Genomic DNA, 18263 nt, shown 5'->3' with positions numbered 1-18263 from the left:
GTTTTTGTTCATGTGTCCTTTATACTTGTTCCTGTAAACCCTGATATAGTACCTTTTAGATAAGATTCCATAAGCAAAAGATTTAGAAGCTGAGGTGTGGTGAAATAAATATGCATAGAAACTCGGTGTTTGTGTTGATGTTGTTGGGGGTATGTAGGAATTCTTCCTGATGAGTATAAACAAAACCAATTTCAAAGAAAATGGGAGTTTAATAATTTAAATAATTTTTAATAAGTCAACTGAATTGAATTTATTTTTCCTAATGCTATTTTAGGGAAGCCCCAGATATCTTGTTTCATGAGAATGTAGGATATATACAGTAGAAAATGCAAACATGTCATCATTGCTCAAAGAATTGCAGACATAGAACTTCAAGAGTACACATGCTTCTGGGCATGGTTTTTGCAACTGTCCTATAACAATGATATATTTCTAATGAACAGTTTTAATGTTTAATAGGAAACAGGGAAGTGGGCTTTATGGGACAAGATTCTATCTCATCTAATTAGAATTATGAAACTTTCCATTTATGTTTGTTCACCGTGTTTTGTTTGGTTTGCCTGTTTTTTGTCAGAGAGTGTAGAAAGTTGGCAAGTTGGCATTGTTGTCCCCCAGACTGAGTATGTGAATGCGAACACCCTTTGTTTTCAGTGACCTCGCGTAAAAGTTAACACTTCCGTTAGGAAAGTCTGGAGTAAATCAATGCAGTTGCAAGAATCCCTGTGAGTATCTAATGGTTTCTATCAGCAAGTGTTTAGAGTAGAGCAGACAAACAACAAATTATTTCTTATCTTTAATATTTGTTCTTATAGCCTTTCTGTATTTGAGAGAAGAGACTTTTGTTCTATCAATTTTAGAAATATATGAGATTTAACTTACGATAAAGAATATGAAAATAAATGTATTAATCAGCTGTTTAATGAAAAATTAGATTATTTTAGCTCATTTCCCTGATTCTACAATATATGTTCACTTGTAATATGTGTTATACCAGCCCTCACTGGTGTGGCTCAGTGGGTTCAGTGCCTTCCCAGTTAGGGGCCCTCAAGAGGCAACGACACATTGATTTCTCTCCCTCTCTTTCTCCCTTCCCCTCTCTAAAAAAAAAAAAAATCTATAAAAAATGTGTTATACCAGATGTTGATAGATTTCAGCCCATTCCATTTTCAGCAAATCTATTGGTAGTTTATTTCATTTATTTTAGCTGTGCAAATTTCCTTCATATTCTTAAAATCCATTGCATTTATTTTCCAGTGACTAGAGAGATACTTGTAAGCGATAGTGGAATTGATTGATTTCAAAGCTTCTTGTTGCTATTATAGAACTTGGCAAAAAGAGGACTGACTCATGGCAGCAGTGGATATTTCTGGGAACTTTTTATGAGACCAGTGGGAACCTCATAAATATTTTTGGTGGTTCCCCCCACCTCATCCTCTTTTTCCTTTATGTCTGAACTGAATACTAGTGTAACTACAGTATAAATATGCTAGTCATCTTGAAAGTACAAGAGTTGACTAATAATGAGAATTTTAAGCTGAGGATATTAAAGTTAAGCTTCCTCTTTTAATGGATGAAAATCTAGTTTATCACCAGATACTTAATAGCAGGTTATCGGAAAAATGTTTCTACTCTCATTTCTTTTAAGTTTGTGGAATCTCTTTTATTTATTAAATATGACTATTGAATAAAGAAAAATAGACTTACATTTTAATACCAAATTTAGTTATACACTTTTTTTCTATTCCCATCGTTGCCCATCCCCTAATGGTTATAAATATTTTGTAGAAGCATTGTGGAGAGATGAGAAACAGAAAGCTTTTGTAATATTTTGCATGAGAATATGTGTACAGGGAAAGAAACGAAGAAAGCAAAAGATGTTAGCCTTTGTCTAAATTGTCAACTTTGTTAAAAATTAGAAGCTCCTCATATATATCTTATGCTGATAATGATGAAAAAATTTCATGAGTTAAAAGTCATCTTTACAGAAATTATGTACTTTTTTCTTCTTTTTATTATTTTTATTTTTATGCTTCACATTGGTTCCAATGATTTCTCCCTTTGCCCTTTCCACCAAGCCCACCCCCCACTTTCGTAGTCAGTCCACACCCTGTTGCACATGTCCATGGAACCCTCATGTGTGTTCCTGGAATAATCCCTTCACCTTCTTTAAAACAGTCCCCTTACCCACCTCCTCTCTTACTGCTGTCAGTCTGTTCTGTGATTCTATGCCTCTTGTTCCATTGCTGATTCATTTATGTAGTTCATTAGATTCCTCTTACAAGTGAGATCACACGGTATTCGTCTTCACTGACTGGTTTATTTCACTTAGTATGATAGTCTCGAGTTCCATCCACACTGTCTTGAAATGTAGGAGCTCCTTCTTTCTTTCTGCTGTGTAGCATTTCATTGTGTAAATGTACCACAGTTTTTTGATCCACTCATCTACTATTGAACACTTAAGATGATTCCAAATCTTGGCTATTGTAAATAGCCCTTCTATGAACATTGGGGAGCATAAGTTCTTTTGAATTGGTGTTTAGGATTCTTAGGGCATATTCCCAGCAGTGGAATCACTGAGTCAAAAGACAGTTCTTTTTAAATTTTTTTAAGGAAATTCCACAGTGGCTGCACCAGTCTGCATTCCTACCATTGATGCACTAGGGTTCCCTTTTCTCCACATCCTCACCAGCCAGCACTTGTTTGTTGATTCGTTTATGATAGCCATTTTGGCAAGTGTAAAGTGGCATCTCATTGTTTTAATTTGCATCTCTCTGATGGCTAGTGATGTTGAGGATTTTTTCATGTGTCTACGGGCTCTCTGTATGTTCTTCTTGGAGAAGTGTCTGTTCAGGCCCTTTGCTCATTTTTTAATCGGATTGTTTGTCTTTCTGGTGTGGAGTTGTGTGCATTCTTTGTATATTTTGGAGATCATACCCTTGTCCGAGGTATCATTAGCAAATATGTTCTCCCATGTAGTCGATTCCCTTTTTGCTGGTGTTTTCTTTAGCTGTGCAGAAGCTGTTTAATTTAATGTAGTGCCATTTGTTTATTTTTTTTCTTTATTTCCTTGCCCTAGGAGATATATCAGCAAAAATAATGCTACATGAGATATCTTAAATTTTGCTGTCTATGTTTTCCACTAGGATTTTTATGGTATCATGACTTATATTTAAGTCTCTTACCCATTTTCAGTTTATTCTGGTGTATGGTGTAAATTGGTAGTCTAGCTTCATTTTTTTTTCATGTACCAGTCTAGTTCTCCCAACACCATTTTTTAAAAAGATAATTTTTACTCCATGGTATCTCTTGCCTCCTTTGTTGAATATTAATTGATCATAGAGACATGGGTTTATTTCTGGACTCTCTATTCCCTCTCATTGATCTATGTGTCTGTTCTTATGCCAGCACCAGACTATTTCAATTATAGTGGCCTAGTAGTATAGTTTAATATTAGATATTGTGATCCCTCCAACTTTGTTCTTCTTTAACAAGATTGCTTAAGGTATTTGGGGTCTTTTTTGTTCCATATAATTTTTTGTATTTTTTTCTAGATTTGTGAATTATGGCATGGTTTTCACTGTCTTAGCATTACAAACTGAAAATAAGAAGATATTTTAGGACAACATATGTGTGGTTTATAAAATCAAGAAGTATGTGAGAGTTAGGCAACAGCTTATATTGCTGTCACAAGTCCTTCCATCATGGTGAAATTTCAAGAAAAAAGCAAAACAAAACAAAACCTTGGGACAAAGGTAATATGAAAGTAAAGGATTATCTGGACATCAGCATTTTACTAAGAAAATGGACAGCAAGGTTAGGATGGATATAATGTCAGTAAAGGGAAATATAAAAAGAAATCTTTCTGGTGAAAAACAGGTAAAAGTAAAGAAAAAAACTTTGAGGTGTTCACTCAGACTTTTTAAAGAGTGCGTTTGAATCCTACATCTTTTATGGTATGTTTTCTATATATTTCTGAATCTAATGGGTGAGATGTCTCTGAGTGAGAAACATGGGTTTCCAGTTACTGATCTCAGTTTATTCCAGGCTGTTGAGAGTAGGGCTGTTGCATACCATTGGGAAGATTGCACAATGCACCACCCTGGAAGTGAAAGGCATTACAACCACAAGTGGCAGCCTGGATCGCTATTTTTGTTCAATGGAATAAATGTATATGTAATTTTATACTACTGACTAGGCAACTGAATAAAATACTCAGGACAGAAGAGTTACTGTTAGACCCCATGCTTTCATTCTCACCTTCCTAATTCCCCATTCGTGTGTTCACTTCTTCAGCCAGTGTTACTCCCCCACCTCTCTTCCCCCCGTCTCTCTCTCTCTCTCTCTCTCTCTCTCACACACACACACACACACACACAAACAATGTTTTGAAATATGCCCAGAGTTCCTAGTAAAATGTTGCATAATCTGATAAAGACCACCTCTGTGAATTTATTGATTTGGGTGGATTTCATGGCTGGTCTCCTAGAAATGGACATAAAAGTTAATTATATAAAAATCAGAACTTTGTTGGAACTAAGGGAAGTATCTCCTGATCATAGGCAGCAGTTAATTTAATTCACTTTCTGGGTTAAAATCTCAAGTGATTATATTTCAGTAACCATTTTTTTTATTGTTGTTCAATTACAGTTGTCCCCATTTCTCCCTTGTTACTTTCCCCTGCCCTACCCACCACCACCTCCCACATTCAGTTCTCCCATTCATTGTCTTTTTCCATGGGCCCTTTATACATGTTCCTTGACTTGGCCCTTCCCTTTATTTCCCCTATTATCCTACTTCCCTCTGGTCACTGTCAGTTTGTTCTTTTATTACATGTTTCTGATTCTAGTTTGCTTGCTTGTTTGTTTTGTTGATTAGGCTCCACTTATAGTTGAGATCATATGGTGTTTTTCTTCCACTGCCTGGCTGATTTCACTAGCATTAGCATAATGCTCTCCAGTTCCATCCATTCTGTCAGGAAGAGTAGGAGTTCCTTCTTTCTTTCTGCTGTGTAGCATTCCATTGTGTAAATGTACCACAGTTTTTTGATCTGCTCATTTACTGATGGGCACTTAGGCTGCTTCCAATACTTGGCTATTGTAAATTGTGCTGCTATGAACACTGGGGTTCATAGGCTCTTTTTAATTGGTATTTCAGGATTCTTAGGGTATAATCCCAGCAGTGAAATCACTGGGTTGAAAGGCAATTCCATTTTTAGTTTTTTGAGGAAATTCCATACTGTTTTCCACAGTGGCTGCACCAGTCTGTATTCTCACCCACAGTGCACTAGGGTTCCCTTTTATTCACATCCTCACTAGCACTTGTTTGTTGATTTATTAATGATAGTCATTTTGGCAGGTGTGAAATGGTATCTCATTGTGGTTTTAATTTGCATCTCTCTGATGGCTAGTGATGCTGAGCATCCTTTCATATATCTCTGGGCCCTCTGTATGTCCTCCTTGGAGAAGTGTCTGTTCAGACCCTTTGCCCATTTTTTAATTGGATTGTTTGTCTTTCTGGTGTGGAGTTATGTGCATTCTTTAAATATTTTGGAGATCAAACCCTTGTCTGATGTATCATTGGCAAATATATTTTCCCATACAATGGTAGCCTTTTTATCTTACTGATGTTTTCTTTATGCAGAAGCTTTTTAATTTGATGTAGCAATATTTTCACTGATATGTCTCCTATAGCAAGTAATGTAAAGGAAAAAATAAACAGATAGGACTACATCAAATTAAAAAGCTTCTGCACAGCTAAAGAAAGCTACCCTGTCTTAAAATATAAAAATAAATAAAGTTTAAAACAGAACTTTGAAATTTTTTTTGTTATTTCTTGAGAGAAACTTGATGCATCCTCAGTATATCTAAAATAAAGCACAGGAGTGTTAATATTCTAAAAGAGTAAGGGCAATAGTTATATTTCATATCACAAGATGCTTGGCATATGAGAATGTGTAATATTCTGAGTGACATTCCTATAAATTCCTTGCAACTACAAGATACAGCTTTTACAAACTACATATTTATTTATACTTTTTAAGTAGATATGTTTTAGTTTGTCACCCTTTTTATTTTAACCACTTCTTATTTATATATAACATATAAAAATAGCTGAAAAATGACAAAAGTGGCAAAGGAACCACAACTATTAAAAATGATACTTTTATAAAATAGTGTTTCAATATCTCATTATGCCTAAAACTATTTGCCTGAATTTCCCAGGAGCAAATTGTCATGACTTGGTTTAGGGTACCCTTCTTTACTTTTAAAACAGTATATTTGTGCACATGTATGCCAATAGGAATAGTTGTTTTAACTATTTTTAAAGTTATTCATGTCCTTTTTGAGTATTTGTTTAAACTTATAAGGTCCACAGTCCTGTTGGAGCACTGAAATTTATCTGGCAAGACTATTGAGATAATTTTGTTTTAATAAAATATCTGTCCTTTCTCCAGATGTGCGTGTTTTGACTCTGGGGGTTGGTGTTTCTGAAAGGGAGAGTATTGATATGCAATGCCTTTTCAAAGCTCTCTACATTTGCTTTTCATTATACTTTATGGTTAAGAGGCCTTAGGAATTTGATGGATTTTATTTGCTTAATTAACTACATCAGTAGCATATTGTAAGGAAGCCTGTAAAATGGTAAATATATGCCATAGAGCAAAAATTACTGGTTTCTACCTCTTCTGAGTTGTTCCTCATTTCAGTGGGCAATGTGTGCACTTCCAAAAGCCCATCAGCTGTTTTATTATTGTCTCCTTTGTACTCATCACCTGACTTTCTATTTTAGCCAGCTGGTTTACCTATTTTCCCCTGCTCAGTACCACAATAAAGGCGGATCTTGGTTTATTGTTCCCTCAAATATACTGTATAGCTAATACTTCTCTTTGCATCAAATTCTTCCCAGATATCAGAAAAAAGTGATGCCAATGGGGATTCTGGCAAGAGAAATTCTAAAACAGGCCTCAGGGCTGTAACTGTTTGAAGCCAAGTCTGGAAAGTGGTTTTAACTCCATGCTCACTATATCTTATGTTATTTTTTGCTATTTAAATGTACTCATTAGATCTGTAAGACAGTCTAACCCAAACAACCAAACATTTTGCAGGCAGTCAGTACAAATTATTTATTCTTTAAGGTTTAAGGAACTTTCTCAGCTAGGTGACGAGGAGACTGACACACCAAGGAAAGTTCTTGAGATCTAATGTGAAAAATAGATTACTCAAAGTGTTTTTAGAATAGATTGGAGAAAAAAAGAGTTAAGAATCTGACTGTTGCCCTGGCTGGTGCAGCTCAGTGGATTGAGCATGGGCCTGTGAACCAAAGGGTCACAGTGTCGATTCCCAATCAGGGCACATGCCTGAATTGCGGGCCAAGTCCCCAGTAGGGGGCGTGCAAGAGGCAATCACACATTGATGTTTCTCTCCCACTCTTTCTCCTTCCCTTCCCCCTCTCTAAAAATAAATAAATAAAATCTTAAAAAAAAAGAATCTGACTGTTTACTTGTGCTTCTAACCATTATAGGCTAACAGGGTTCTGATTTAGTCTCCTATCTTAAACTGTTAGAAACTGGAAAAAAGTATAACAACATTATTCAGTCACTGGACAGAAGGCAGCACAAGTCTATAATCCCTGAAAGAAGTACAATAAAAGGGGAGTCCTGTTGTGGTATCAGCTTACTTTCTAGAGGTAGTATCCAGGTCACAGATTAGGTGTGGAGAACCCAATGAGAGTCCAGCTGTTTTGCTGTGCTTCAGAGACTGGAATCAAAGTTAACGAAAGCCTAGAGCTGTAGAGTTTCTGAGCTAGATTACCACAAAGGAAGGAACTGCAGAGAGATAAAAAATGAATAACAGAGAGGTGGGAGGGAGAGGGAGAGGAAGATGAGGCAGGGAAGGAGGAGGAAGGACAGGAAGAAGAGGAGCAGGAGGAGGAGGAAGAGAGAGAGAGAATGAATCAGTGAATGAGAATAAATACTGAAATTTACAAAGGCAGTCACTTCAGTTTTGGGAGAGGATTTATAGGTACATGTAAGAGAGGAAACAACGGCCAAGAAAAGAAGCACTAAAAAGGCTGTGTCCCAGAACTCACACAAGACTGGGAATACTTGGTATTTCTCCAGCTAGAGTGGAGAGACCATTTAATACATGAGATATTTGTTAGAGTTTTGAAAAGTATATTTATTGTATGAATGGTGTTAAATTAGTGTTAGACCAAAAGCTGCTCTGTGTCTTATTTAAGCTTGTAATAAATTCTCAAAAGTAACTTAATTGTGTGCCATTGCAAAGTCAAACAAACTTGAAATCCAGCGCACAAAATTGTATAAATCAAAATGTCTACTATTCAGTAAAAAATTGTGAGGCATATGAAACATAGTATAGCATGACTAGGAGAAAAAAAAAAGACTCCTTAGTGGAAACATGCCCCCAAATGATAGAGATGATAAATTTGTGGATAAGAATGTCAAACAATGATTATAATAGGTTCCATTTGTTCATGAAGGTAGACAAGAACATAAATGTAATGAGAAGAGAAATGGTAGATATACAAGACACCCAGTGGAACTTGTAGAGACGGAAAATGCATTATCTGAAAATAAAATACACTAGATAGGATTAATAACACACTAAATACTATAGAAGTAAAGATTGATGAGCTGGAAAACATAGTAATGGAAGTTAATTGAATGCAAAATGAAGAACAGAGACTTAAAAAGGCTTAAAGAATAAACAGAGTATTTGTAACCTTTGTACAAGAGCAAATGGCTCAACACATGTATAACTTTAGCCCTAGAAGAGAGGAGGGAGGCAGACCACTGTTTTTAGAAATAATTGTCCAAAATTTCTCAAATTTCCTAAAACTATAAAGAAAGCCAATATACACAAAGCAGAAGAAATGTAACAAAAATCAAATTGCTAAAAATGAATAAGAAAGAGAAGATCTTAACAGAAGCTGAATAAGATAGCCAAAAATACATAAAGGAGCAAAGATCAGAATTACAACAGAATTCTCTGTAGAAATCATGCTAGCAAAAAACAATAGAGTGGCATCTTTAAAGTACTCAGTAAGGAAAATTGTTAATGTAGAATTCTATAGTCAGAACAAATTTTTTTCTAAAAGAAGGTGAAGTAAACTCTTTCAGCCAAACAAAGGCAGGTCCAGTTAATCACCAGCAAATCAGCAATAAAATAAATTACAGGAAGTTGCTCAAGGAGAAAGAAAATGATACCATATGGAAATTTGCATCTGCACAGAAGGGAGAGGACCACCAGAAACAGAAAGTATGTGAATAAATATAAAATGCACTTGGAAAATTTTTCTTTAAAAAGGAATTGAGAGTCTTAGAACAAAATAATAATGCTAATATGCTATTTTAAAGTATGTAGAAGAAAATGTATGAAATAATAACATAAAATTGTGAGGGAGATATGAAAATAAAATATCATGAGGCTTGTACATTACATATAAAGTAGTTTAATGCTATTCAAGGGTATACTGTAATAAGTTAGTGGTTTATATGGTAAGTCCTAAAAATGTTAAGAAAGTGGTATATATAATTAAGTCAATAGTAGGGATAAAAGGGAACCATAAAAATTTTAATTGAGCCGAAGAATGCAGGATAGAAAAAAAGAATAAATAACAAATAGCAAACTAATGGTAAGATGGCAGTTTTAAACTAATTATATCAATAGTAAAATTAATTTGAAATTAAAAGTCACAGTTTGTCACAGAGAATGAGTATGAAATAAACATGTATCACCTATAGGAAATCCATCTTAACTATAAAGACACAGATTAAAAGAAAAGATGGAAAAGTTATACAATCACTAATCTATCAAAATATCACACAAAGTAGACTTTAGAATGGTTAAAAATATAAAGAAAAGGTGTATTTTTATTACGTATATTAAAGGAGTCAATTCAAAAGATGAGACAGTAATCCTAAATGTGTAGGGAGGCCATGATAAACCTGTGAAATATATAAAGCAAAAACTGACAATGTCATTAAAAGACAATGTTAAAATAACAGAAGAGTATCAAGAATTGTGAGGGGTCTGAGATTTTATCTTGTTGACAAACTGACAAGTTAACCTGGCATATAATTTTGGGTTCTGGCTGAAAACATTAGACTCCACTATTAGAGACTAGGGATAGTTTGTTATTCACAGCATCAGCAGTAGCCAGAATACCATTATTTGCTTTTTCTGGTTTCTCAAACCCCACTTCCTACAGGACATTGTGACAGGAACCAGGTGATGTCTGTATATGCAGTTGGTTGGGTTATGGGAGAAGAACTTTGAGCCTAGGGAACATAAATCTTTTACAATTAGTTATAAGCAAACCTGCTTCACCTTTTTTCTTTTTTTTTTTCTTAGTGGGAGACATTATCTTTATTATAATGAACATTAAAAAAAAAATACACAGCTACTCCTTTGCCTCAGAGAGAAACACCATTTTTATCTTCCAAGGCTCTTTGCTTTTATCTTCCAATACTCTTTACTACTTAAAATTCTTGAAAAGATAGTTTAACATAACAGGACAGTTAGTTAGGGCCTCTGATCACAAGACTGCAAAAGTGTGAGCAATATATTGAAACTTGTTTCCTAACAAAAGGTAAGCTGCAACTAGGAGAAAGTGTTTTTAAAACACATATTTAAGAAAGGGCCTGCATTTATTATGGAACAGAAAGAGTTCCTTCACCTGGGCTAGCAGAGACAAACATTAAACACTGAGAATTGCAGTGGAGGAATATCGGCCATTTTATTATGAATGGCGCCATCTGGAGAATGGGAGGCTGATGCTCAAAGCTAAACTTGATAGCGTGTAGGTTACAGATCATCTAGGGTAAAATCACACGACACCATGAGTTAGAGGGTTCAGGGACATGCTGGAGCTGATTGGTGGGAGATGAGATGAAAGTACTGAATCGTTTCTTGGGTCATTTCACCTTGGTGCTCAGGAACTGAGACATAACTTAGGTGAAGAAGTGCTCTCTAGCCTGCCAGAGGTCCTGACCCTGTGACCAATAGTCAGATCCGGCTACTGTCTTCTGCTGCCTTGGGGGCTGCTGATTATTGCAGGGAAATGCTAGATTTCTGAGGGGGTTTCTCTCTCTCTCTCTCTCAAGATGATTTCAAGAGCTGTTTTAAAGCTAAATTTAATCAAAGTCACAAAGACTCTTTTTTCAAAAGGCAAAATATGTGAAGAGCTATTACAACTCAATAAAAGACAAAAATGGGCAAAGGTTTTGAACATTTTACCAAAGATTATATATGTGTGGCATAGCAAACAAGTACATAAAAAGATACTCAGCATCATTAAATTATTAGAAAAATTCAAATTCAGACTGCAATGATACACCACTAAAATTAAAGACTGACAAGATGAAGTTTTGATGAGTATGTGGGACCACTGGGACCCTCAGACACTGCTACTGGATTGCTATTGGACATCAGATGGTATGCTTTGGAAAACAGTTTGGCAGTTTGATATGCAATTGAATATAAACTTATTTAATGACCCAGGAACCCCTCCTAGTTATTTATCCATGAAAAAATAATATCAACACAAAACTTGTGCAAATATTTATAGAGCTTTATTCATAATACCCCCCAAACTAGAAATAACTTACATGTCCTTTAAGGAATGAATGAATAAGTAAATTCTACTCTCTATATACAGTGGAATATATATCAGCTATGCAAAAGAAAGAACTGTTGGTAAATATAACATGGATAAATCTTAAAATCTAAGTGGAAAAAGTAAGACACAGAAATACTGTATGATTTTATCTGAATGTGTACTAGAAAGGCAAACCCAGTGTCAACAAATACTTCCTGGATGCCTGAGTTGAGAGTGGGAAGTTGACAGCAAAGGGCCTAAGAGAAGTTTGTTAGAGTAAAGGAAATATTCCACCTTTTGATTGTGGTGCCGATCATGTTGAATCACTGTCTTAGAATTGTTGGATTTTATTGTATAAAGTTTGCTTTAATCAAGTTGCTAAAAATAGGAATAGGACTCTATTTTTATTTTATATCTCTATTTTAGCAAACACCAGAGTTGACTAACCAGTTGTATTTTGTCTTTTCCCTAGCATGTGTGTAGTGTTAACTTTAGTTGCCTATTTTATTTCTCTCCCTTTCTCATAAATAAATAATAGTTAACAAGTTGTCATTTCGTGAGGTTTTATAATTTGTTTTTAAAAATCATTTATATTAAAACTTAGCCAAGGTGGCATTGTCTTATTGCCTGAAACCCTAGCTCAGCTTTAGAAGGCTCTGTGTTTCAGGAGTCATTGCTGCTTTTTCTGTTAGATTTTGTGGGAAGAAATGACCATTGATCTTATTTTTATTTGCAGGGTTTTTCCCTCTGAATTGTTATTTTAACCCTTATGATTCTGGCCAAACTCTTCAATTATTTTTCTTTACCTTTCCCCAATAATTTTCAAGGCTATATTTCTTACAACATTAATAGCTCACATTTATTGAGCACTTATGAGGTGGCAGACTCCATTTAATTACTTCATACATTTATTTTCTTTAACTCTCACAGCTACTTTGTGAAAGGTGTACAATTACTTCCCCCACCCCTATTTTACAGCTGATGAAACTGAGGCACAGCATTTGCAAAAATCATATGGCTAATTAGTGAGAAAGCAGAGATTTTTTAAAACTTTTCTTCTTGTTGTTCAAGTACAGTTGTCTCCATATTCCCACCACTACTTTCCCCTCCTGCCCCACTCCCCTCCCATTCTCAATCCTTCTGTCCTTTGGTTTTGTCCATGGGTCCTTTATACATGTTCCTTTATGACCCTTCCCTTTCCCCTGTTATCTTCTCCCCTCTCTCCTCTGGTTACTGTCAGTTTATTCTTTATTTCAGTGTCTCTGGTTATATTTTGTTTGCTTGTTTGTTTTGTGGATTAGGTTCCTCTTATAGGTGAGATCATATGATATTTGTTTTTCACTGCCTGGCTTATTTCACTTAGCATGATGCTCTTCAGTTGCATCCATGCTGTCGCAAAGAGTAGGAGTTCCTTCTTTCTTTCTGCTGTGTAGTATTCCATTGTGTAAATGTACCCTAGTTTTTTCAGAGATTTGACTACAAGCAGCCCAACTTTGGAGTCTGTTCCCTGGATTGACATACTACAAATCCATGAAAATACGGGTCTTAAATTTTAGTGCATAGGAGAATCAATTTATTTAAATTCAATTTTCAGATTTCTCCCTGTTCCTCACAATTCTTATCTGGTAGATTTGGAAGGATCCAGTAATCTGTATTTTTAGCAAGTGTTCCAGGTGGTGGTTTCTGGAACCCAGTTTGAGACACTCCATAATAAGTTAACCTCATTACTTACCTTGTCAGGGCCTTTGTCTTTCATTCACAGGTGATGCTCTTTTCCCATTAAATGGGATGACAGCCCCTGGCACACAGTAAAGTGTAATAACTCTATAATAAGTTCACTTGTGTTCATTGTTCTAGGTGGTGGGTGTTATTTCATAGAATTAGTCAACAGTGACAGCTGTTTTCAACACTGCCTTTCAGTCATAGAGAAATGGTATTGTCTAATAAGCAAAAAACTTTTCAAAGTGAAAATACAGTTTATTGAGTGTGAACATTTTTTCAATTTGATTATATCAGGAATCGCAGTGTGTTCTGCTCCAGCATATGTTTCTGAAATACCAATTAGCTCATTTGTAATGGGTAAATAGAATTATGTTGGTATAACGTAGAAATTGTCTAGCTTTAATATGTGATTTTTCTAGGCCAAAGGAGGCAGAATAGTCAGAGTAGAATTATTACCTTGGGTGGGAAAAGAAGCCTTCAGCTTTGATATGATATAGTCAACAGGTACCCTTTTGTCTCAGTTTTAAGAAAAATTTAAAAACAAGCACCCATGTTTAGGGCTCCCTCACTGAAGGGGTAGGCCCTTTGTCTTGTGTCGCTCTTAAATATGTGCAGAATGTGCTGCCCCTGTGCGATCTGTTGGCAAGCCTACTGGCTCACAGTTGGCCTTCCAATTGGATTTTTCTCACCAATTCTAATTAAAGTATTGTCAGCACTTCTATTCAATTTTTCAAAAATTCTGAGCTGTACTGCTTGCTAGTGTGGTCCAAATTATTTCTGAGTTACCAATATTGTTTTTGCTGGTGATCTGCTCACAAGGTTGCACATGCTCTGAATGGTCCTCCCAGAACCAGTTTTCCCCACAGACTCCCTTATTTTAGGTGGGCCATTCTGTTTGCAACATGAGGGCTACAGGATACATTTGTCTTTTCATATAGTTTAAACTCTATTTTAGGAGCTTGAACATCTCCAGATTTGCAATATCTGATAGTCTCTGGAAGGAATAGTGTATCAAGTGGTTTGTAAATTATAAGTAACTTTCTTTCTCAGAGTGATCATGTAATTTCTTTATCACCACCAGTATAGCACTTATTTCTTATTACTGCATTGGGTAAAGCCCACTTGGGTTACTTTTTTTTTAAAGTTGTCAAGATTTTTAACTTGTATTTGAATTTCTGCTGTACTTGTGTCAACAGAACATATAAATTTGACTTTAGCCATTGAATCTTTTCCCTGTGAATCACTCCTTTTTACTTAATAGTACATTATTTTAGAGCTGAAAATAGTAGACAAAAAAGTCATTTCTTTGCTGTAGTCAGATATTTTCTGCAATAAACATCTATAATCGTCATAATCACTGCCATTTATTGAATACATGCCACATGTCCACTCATTTTTCTAAAAACTTCACTTGCTATATTAGTAATTCTTAAAATATTTGATGCACATAAATTTTCTAAATAAAATAAAGAAAAAAGGAGTAAATTTGTCTTACAGAATTCTTAGACAAAAATATGTAGAGGATGGAATCAAATAAATTCCTGTTATTAGTTAGGAAATTGCTAATGAAATCCCAACACTGTCACAGAGCATTATGTTCACCAAACTGTGTGGGACTTTCTCTGGGCACCCATAACCTCTGTGTTCCTGCGTTGCAGATAACAATGCATGCTCGTCAGATGCTTTCTTAAAAACCTACCTCTACCCCGCGCTTGATTGTAGGTCCTGTCATACTTTTATCAGAAATGGAATATTCTCTGATTATAGTAAAATTCTTTCATGGACAGAAGCTGCATTGGTCATATTCATTGAGTACACATTTGGACACTTTTTAAAAGCATAGGATTTTAAGTAGTATTTAATAAGCTTGAGTAGTAATGTTGTACAATAAATTATTTCTAAGACAGTTTTTAAAATTACTCTTTAGATTTTACAGGCTCTTCCACTTTCTAACTGGATGATTCTGGTCAAATTACTCAAGTGAATGAGAGTTATCCTCTCTATAAAGTAGAGAAAATAAATGTGCCTATGCTTGAGCCCTCCACTGGTTAAATGTGACAGCAAAAAGTACTAGGTAGTATATTCCATGTATGTATGAGCTGTAAATATTTCTATTGTCGTTAGTAAATTTAGATACAATGATTACCTTATCTGTATTCCCCACTGTTAGTATTTACTATATTTTTATAACCTAGGCAGACATGGTCTGCTGAATGATTTAGCAGCTTTAGCTAGTTGCACCATTGCATGCATTGAACCTGATTTCATGGGATAAAACAGAATGAACACCGTGGTTCATGGCTGTCAGGAGTGAAAAATAGCTGGAAATCAGACAAACAGCTTCATCGCTGAGATTGTTTCCGGGCTAAAAGTTCTTCCAACAGCTGTTTGTTTTGGCCATTAATCGTGTCCATCTTTTTTTTTTTTTTCAGCTGGAGGAAATACGATTTTCTTTAAAAAGAGAATGCAGGCTGGCTATTTCTGAAATCAGGAAGAATGCCTGTCTTTCCACTATTGTAGTCTCTTGCCTTCTTTGACACTTGGACTGAAGGGCTTTTCCTTTTGTTTTTCCTTCTTTTTCATCCTCAGTGCTCAGGCTCAGACTGCTGTAGTAGGAAGGAAAAGTACAACTGGGAGTTCTTCAATCCTAAAGAGAGAGCTTTGTAGCAGTTACCTTTAAGAGAAGTTTACTCCCCAAAGGAGTATTTAGTATTGCATACATACTGACTCACTGGAGAGGGAGGGAGGTAGAGAGAGAGAGAGAGAGAGAGAGGGAGAAAGAGAAAGAGAATATGAGATTTGAGCCAGCAAGAAAGAAAGATACTTAACTAAAGATGAAGGGAAGTTTTGTTGCCTCTTCCTGAAAGTTATATTATTAGTTGTTTTTTTTTTTTTTCTTAAATCATGATGACTGCTAGTTTTGTTTAAAATATTTGTTCTGGAAATACTGAAGTGGAGTCTACCAGACTGAGGTTAGAAGCATTTTCTTTGGCAGCAAGAAGATACTTTTATAGAAGCCATGCCTGTACTTGGGGTTGCCTCAAAACTGAGACAGCCAGCTGTTGTGTCAAAGCCTGTTCATACTGCTCTTCCGATACCAAATCTTGGTACTACTGGGTCACAGCACTATTCTTCAAGACCTTTGGAACTCACTGAAACAGAGAGCTCAATGCTTTCTTGTCAGCTCACATTAAAATCAACCTGTGCATTTGGAGAGAAGAATCCCCTCCAAGGGAAAGCTAAGGAGACAGAAGACAGCAAGGTTAGTGGCTGAAGGTTACCTGCTGACTTATGTAACTAAAATGCAAATTTCCTTTTAGGTGGAATATAAAGTAAGTTCAGTTTATGTACCTGAAAGGCTGACTATGTCGCCTATTTAAACCTGTACTTACAGTTTATTGTTGTTATAATAGTCATGAATGAAATTCTCTAAATATGCATATGTTGTTCTCACCTAGTACTACTCACGGATGAAATACCTAGTTAGTCCTAGGTGCTGCTCTGTTGCTGCTAACCAAAACCAATCACAAATATGAGAAAGAGTGGAATTATTTTTATACATATTGTACTGTTAAAGAAGAGTTCTTTGTAAAAGGTCCTAGAGATACCATCAGTTTTCTCTAAATATCATTTGCATCTTAAACACTTTCTGTTTGAATATGTGTATCCTAGATTGCTTAACTCACTGCACTATGAAGGAACTTGAAACACTATTTTCCTTGATACTGTACATTTGTCTGGATTTTCACTTGTAAATTGAAACCCTACTGTTTTATTTATTACTAACATCTTTTTTAGTCATTTAATTTATAAATTTTGTGAGCAGTAGCTCATACTCTTGGTTTTTAAGCAATGCTACAATCGTTTTCTCCAGATGCTGTGGGGAAACCTGGCCCTTTGGCTGAGGAACTTCAGGGGGATTCTTTTGTACCTTGATAAACATCACTTTTCACACAGCTTGACTATGATGTCAAGCTTTCCAAAGTAACCCTTCTCACATCTGGCTTCTTAGGGAATGGTTTAGATTTTACTGTCCCAACAAAATGTAATTTAAAAATAAGAAAAACATCTCATGTAGAAATCAACTCTACCTACTTAAAAGAAAACCACCCCTTTTGTCTGAAATGTTCATTCTATCATCACCTGTTCAAATCCTCCAAGGTCCAGCCCCAAATGCAACTTTCTTCACAAAGTTTTTGCCAGCTACCCTTTTTCCTCCTTTATTCTCCTGTGAATCTTTGTCTGTAGTAATACTTACAGCACGTTGACCTATACTGTATTTTAATCATCTGGATAATTTATTTCTCACCACACTAAATTGAAAATATAAATAGCAGGGCCTTATTCTATGCTCCAGCTCCTTCTCCTCAATGCTTTATTCATAAGTCTTAAAATTGACTAGATTAATGCCTGAATTAATTAATTAATTAACTAACTAACAATTGTTTTGAGAAAGACTTAGTTCTAAGTTCTTTAGTCTTATCGGATAACTTAACCTATAAAACATAAGGTTCAAAATGAATGCTTTTTAAAGTACTTCTAGCTCTAAAATTATTCTTTGGTGTTTTAAAAAAGCATTGCCAATGTAAGAAAAGTCAGTTAAAATAATTAATTACAGGTTTATAGTACTCAGTACAATGTACGTAATTCAGGGTAAAAGTAGTAAAGTGTAAATTACCAACAAAAGACTAAAAATATTGAACTTACTAAATGGTAAGAGAAATAAAGAACAAATTGACAGTGGCCAGAGGGGATGAGGAGGGAAAATGGGGGAAAGAAGGGGAAGGGTCTAGTCAAGAAACATTTACAAAGGACCCATGGGCATGGACAACAGGGTGGGGACTGACTGAGGGAGTTAGGGGGTGGGTGGGACAGGGTAGGGAAAAGTGGTGGTGGGAGCGCTGGAATAACTCTAATTGAAC

The 18263-nt window shown here is 35.5% G+C and overlaps 1 protein-coding gene across 3 annotated transcripts in view; it reads left to right on the top strand.

Moving 5' to 3' along the window:
- Window positions 1–18263, top strand: part of NAV3 (neuron navigator 3) — a 556838-nt gene that overhangs the window by 212019 nt on the left and 326556 nt on the right. The window contains exon 1 of one of the 3 annotated variants that reach the window (XM_028532259.2): window positions 15174–16603. The exons of 1 other annotated variant lie outside the window; for it this stretch is intronic. In XM_028532259.2, the coding sequence (XP_028388060.1) occupies window positions 16361–16603 (243 nt within the window). In that variant the 5' untranslated portion in view covers window positions 15174–16360. Of the gene's footprint in view, window positions 1–15173; window positions 16604–18263 lie in introns of those variants that run through there. One more of the 3 variants, XM_036018644.1, reaches the window with a different exon arrangement.

This window comes from Phyllostomus discolor, chromosome 2 (assembly GCF_004126475.2).
Source record: "Phyllostomus discolor isolate MPI-MPIP mPhyDis1 chromosome 2, mPhyDis1.pri.v3, whole genome shotgun sequence".
In the NCBI taxonomy this organism is placed as follows: domain Eukaryota; kingdom Metazoa; phylum Chordata; class Mammalia; order Chiroptera; family Phyllostomidae; genus Phyllostomus; species Phyllostomus discolor.
Note: the sequence above shows the minus strand (reverse complement) of the source record. Positions and strands in the feature narration are given on the sequence as shown.